Here is a 4,583-nt window from a genome sequence, read left to right on the forward strand (position 1 = left end):
AAACCCAGGAATAGATTTGATTTGGAATTGAAACACAGTCAGGAAAGTATATACAATTAATAAAACGCAACTTTGCCATGTAGACTTTTCTAAAGTGTGATGTTGTTGAAATAAAAACTTTAACAAACTCTTTCAGTGGTAGATCTGAAGATTATGATAATTTATAAAAATCGGCACCTGATAATCTTAGTAAAAGTCTTCTTCTGCGAACTTGCCGCCGTCGGCCTGCTGGTTCTTGACCTGCTCCTGATTGGAGTACATGTAGGCGACCTGTTGGGCGGAGGTGGCGTCCTCCACGTTCTTGTCCTCCCGGATTCGGATGAATCTGGGGAAGCGCAGCGAAATGCCCTTTTCTGGATCCACCTGGAATCACCACCCATTACATCAGCCCCCCCGTAGAGGTTCACCACGTACGATTCCTAAGGCGGCCCGGTGGACGGGGGACAGGGATAAATCGGCACATTTGATTTCCCAAACTTGAACCGGCTCAAACCAATGGTCTGGCTCAAGGGAGGAGTCGTAGCGGTAGTAGCTCTTGGGATTGGGCACGACCTGCTCTTTGAGGAACTGTGTGTGGGTTTGCAGGTCCTCGTCGCTAAAGCCTGTCCCAATCTGCAATTTCCCAACTCGTTAAGTATACAGAGAAGAATGGTACTCCGAACCTTGCAAATGCTTTGGTACTCTTCGCAATCTTTGTCGTAGCAGGCCAGCAGGAATCCGCCATAAGTGCCCGTTCGCTTGCCCTTGCCCAAGTACCCCCCAATCACCACCACGTCCAATGTATCGCCTACGCCCTCCAAGTAGTCCTTTTTCAGCTTCAGCCAATTGCGCGATCGTTTGGCGATTTCGTACGTGGCATCCTGCTCCAGGGTCTTCACCATTAGACCCTCGCAATTCCCTAGAGACCGGCCAAACATTCAGTACCTAAAACTCCGGGAACAGGGACTGGCCAACCTTTGACGCTCTCATCCAAAAACTCCTGGACTTCCTCCATTTTGGTCGTGTCCAAACAGGTGGCGAACAGCCACTCGCCCGCGTGCTCGCGGAAGTTTTGCTTCAGCAACTCGCGCCGTTCCTTAAAAGGCCGCTTCACCAAGGGCTCACCGTTCAGGTACAGCAGGTCGAACATGAAGACGCACACCTGCACTTTGATGTCGGCCTCATTGGCGTCCTGCAATGGAAACTGTGTATTTTCGCCCCAGTTGGCTGGAGGAACGGACCTTTCGCTTTCTGGTGCTCAGGATTTGGAAGGGCAGGATCTGCTGCTTCTCCCTGTCCCACGCCACCGCTTCGCAATCCAAAATGCAGGACTCCACGCCGTCGCTTTTGCACTTATCCAAGCGCGCTATTATGTCCGGGTATTTGGACGTGTTGTTTTCCTGGTTCCTGCTGAATATCGACACGTCCTTTTTGTGGATGTGGATCTGAAACGCTTCAACGCTCAGCACAGTGGAATGATTGAGGATGTTATTAGCTACCTGCGCTCTTTCCCCGTCGTACTTCCACTCGCAGGTGAACGTCATGCCCTCAAATCGCTGCAACACCTCCTGCACGCCTATAGAAAGAGCCATTTCCTCAATTGAATAAAGTGCAAGCCTTAAACACTAATACCTTTAGTGGGGTGCGCCAGCATGGGCTTCAAGGGAATGCCGGGGGTCAGCTTGCAATTATCGGGCAGCTTCTCAATGCCCTCCTTCAGGAGCACCGGGATGATTTTGCCGTAGTTGGGGCATTCGCTGTTAAAATCAAGTCTCCGTGAAACTCCGCTTCTTGGGGCGCTGCCTCGACTTACCAGTACGCGGTCTTCAAAATCAACGCCAACTGGTCGACGTGGGCCTTGAAGCTTTCCGCCGAGCGGCCTTTGGAGGCGTTGATCTCCTTCGGAGGATACTCCTGGCCGGGTGGAGTGACGGCGCAGGCCAGAGCTAGAGCCTGAAGCACTGATTGCTCGGCCAGGCCGATCCGCAGCTTTCCATGCAGGGAGCGAATGAGAAAGCGGGCCTCCGGGCCTTGGCAGGCCACAAACATAGTCTGGATCTTCTCCACCTTCTTGGTTTGGGACTGCAGCAAATTCCTAATTCTAATTATCCGTCCCTCATTAAGCGTGTTCCAATTAGACTCACAGCATGGCCAGTCATCTGCGCAATTTCCTTCAGCTTATCAAATACTCCTTTCACAGTTAATCTGGCGGGCTTGAAAATCATCCGTTGATTGGACTTGGACTGTTCGGCAACGACGCCCAGGTCTCCGCTGTCTTGGGCGTCGCTCTTTATCTGGCTCACTGTGCGCCCAGTGGACTGGGCGATCGCTTTCATTAGGCTAGTTTCCGCTACGCCAAGCTCGATGCCTTCATAGGCGGGCGCTATTTTGTTGAGGCACAAATAGACGCTGGGCAACAGGTCTTCCGGAGTGAGAACGAGGACGGAACGGAAGAAGTTGCTCAGTATTTCGATCATCTTTAGTCTGGCCGAGACTTCTTCGATGATCTCCAAAGTGCTGGCCAAGGCACTGTAGGGGACCCTGCGTTGGGGATAAAGTTAGGGCGAACTTTTTGGCTTGGGAAGCGGGTTTTCAGTACCTTTCGCCCCTTTTCCAGGTTGCATCCTCGATGGGGTGGTAGCCGGCGGCTCTGGGGTTGTAGCAAACTTGCTCCGCTTGACTGGAGGGCGGTTTTCCTGAAAACGGGGCTCTTAGCTGGTGAGTGGCCAGTTTGGCAAACTCACCAAAGATGATTTTGCTGCTCGCTTTCTCTTCAGGCGCCGTTTGCTTGACCGTTTCCTGCTCTGGTTGTGTTTTTTTGGGTTTAACCTGTTCAGCTTCAATCTTCACTTTCTTCGACTTAGCCTTGCGATTTCGGGGACTAGGAGATCTAAATAAGGATTCGAGTTGAGGGCAGGTAAGCCACAAGTCAACCGGGGCACTTACTCGACGGCGGCGCCTTCGCTGCTGGAACCCCTGGGCCTCTTTTCCCCTTTGGGTGAACTGTACGAGTATTTGCGAAAAACAGCGTTACTTGCAGGGATAAAACAACAGTGCGGCGTGGCCGGTTTAGGCCTTGGCACCGAATTTAGCAGTCTAGCTGCGAGTAGCCTTAGCATGGCTTAAAGAGCGTTTACCTACCCGTCGTCAGGTGAAGCGGCTTCTGACGAGGTCCTGGGCTTGAAGAATGACCTGCAATGGACAGTGGGACTGAATGGGGCCTGGGGAGCTGCGCCTATGCTCACCTTATACTTTGTTGTTGATACATTGGAAACTGTTGAGGCTTTCTCAAACATTGGCGCGTTGTTTTTGAGGGTTAGGATCACAGAAAACAATTGAGTGTTTAATTAGCTGTTTGTTATGTTGTTGCTCATTATCGCGTTTATTACGCCCACAGGTTTCTCTTTAATTTGGCTTTTATAAAATTTCTCCATTATTCAATAGAATGTTTAGTCTAAAACTACAGGTCTTATGTTACATCCCTGTTTCACATCAGAACACTGCTATTTGTTGTCTCTTTTTCGCTCCCCTGAGTGAGATTCGCGTTAATTGAAACCCAATCAGGAAAGGCCTTTAGAGAAAGTTTTTGTTTTATAAAGCTAATCAAATTAATTCTTTAGATGCAAATGTTCATTTAAAAGATCAGGTTCATGGATTTTCAGAAACGTTTAGGGTCTTTTGTTTGGATTGGAAACACTGTCTCGTTCTGTCATTAAGTTTCTGACATTGCCGCTAGTGTTTCATCGCCGCCATTTGCATTTGTTTTAAGCGTGTGTTGGTTGTAAAATAGTGTTTTTCGGCTTTTTCGGTCTGTTAAGTGGTGAAAGGGTGTCTAACGCCCTTTGATTGTTCATTTTCTTCAAAATGACCACTCAACCGCATAGCCGGAAGCGCGTCTGCTACTATTACGACAGTAAGGGATGTTTTCATTGTTATTGTTTGTTTGCCCGATTTCTCCATTATTATGGCCAAAATCATTGGCATTTGGGGGTGGTTGCATGCTAATTCGGTTCAGGGGTATAATGTTGATGGTCTGCAGCCCCCCCTAAAAAAGACCTGTGCCGTAAAAAGCGTAGTAAAAGTGAGGGAGGTCTTCGGGGCGCCGCCCTGGTGAAAGGGAACCAAAATGGGGGCACTGCTTTATCAGAGCCCCAAACGTGTAGTTTCTGCCTACGTGAGGGTTGACGATTTCAGAATGTATTCCAACAGACATGCACTGTTGACGGCGGACTATCGTCGTTTTCTGTCGTTCTGATTGGTCACGGTAACGTGCTAATGAAGAATATTTGCGGAAGGACGATAGTCCGCCAAGTCGACTGTGCATTCTTGACGAAGCGTGCCATACAGGGTGTTGAGACACGAGGGAGCATCAGTAATCGCCAATTTAAATATACTACAAAATTATAGAACTACACTTTAACTAGTCAAATTTTACACTTATTTTGGTTAGACGTCATTGTGACTTGTTTTGTTTATTTTTTTACAAACTTCTTTTTGGGTATTTCGCCGCAAAAATGTTTGTCTTTAAAAAAGACAGAATTTCCTCACGTCTTTTATTACAGATTGATAAATAGTGCTCCTATTTCGCAATAAGAACGAATTAT

At 48.4% G+C, this 4,583-nt stretch overlaps 2 protein-coding genes across 6 annotated transcripts in view; one reads left to right on the forward strand and one right to left on the reverse strand.

Moving 5' to 3' along the window:
* Positions 1-71: 71 nt before the first annotated feature.
* LOC109541725 (DNA ligase 1) lies at positions 72-3,464 on the reverse strand. 2 transcript variants are annotated; one of them, XM_019910654.2, is made up of 14 exons: positions 3,225-3,464; positions 3,121-3,171; positions 2,926-2,982; positions 2,724-2,869; positions 2,579-2,675; positions 2,124-2,520; positions 1,793-2,061; positions 1,612-1,736; positions 1,479-1,555; positions 1,221-1,424; positions 955-1,171; positions 663-898; positions 415-612; positions 72-363 (listed from the first exon to the last, which is right to left on the reverse strand). In XM_019910654.2, the coding sequence occupies exons 1-14, from the start codon at positions 3,245-3,247 to the stop codon at positions 187-189; spliced, it is 2,274 nt and encodes a 757-aa protein (XP_019766213.2). In that variant the 5' UTR covers positions 3,248-3,464; the 3' UTR covers positions 72-186. The 2 variants fall into 2 exon arrangements, with proteins under 2 accessions (XP_019766213.2, XP_019766212.2); XM_019910653.2 differs by lacking the exon at positions 3,225-3,464 and having other exon boundaries at positions 2,926-3,127.
* Positions 3,465-3,697: 233 nt separating this feature from the next.
* The window catches only part of LOC109541726 (histone deacetylase HDAC1), a 4,645-nt gene continuing 3,759 nt past the window's right edge, over positions 3,698-4,583 (forward strand). For 2 of the 4 annotated variants that reach the window (XM_019910657.2, XM_019910655.2), the window contains exon 1: positions 3,698-3,892. In XM_019910657.2, coding sequence (XP_019766216.1) covers positions 3,844-3,892 — 49 coding nt within the window. In that variant the 5' untranslated portion in view covers positions 3,698-3,843. The remainder of the gene's footprint in view (positions 3,893-4,583) is intronic. The other 2 variants (XR_007282268.1, XM_019910656.2) reach the window with 1 other exon arrangement.

This window comes from Dendroctonus ponderosae, unplaced genomic scaffold (assembly GCF_020466585.1).
Source record: "Dendroctonus ponderosae isolate FM_Combo_2020 unplaced genomic scaffold, Dpon_F_20191213v2 Dpon_F_20191213_9, whole genome shotgun sequence".
NCBI lineage: Eukaryota > Metazoa > Arthropoda > Insecta > Coleoptera > Curculionidae > Dendroctonus > Dendroctonus ponderosae.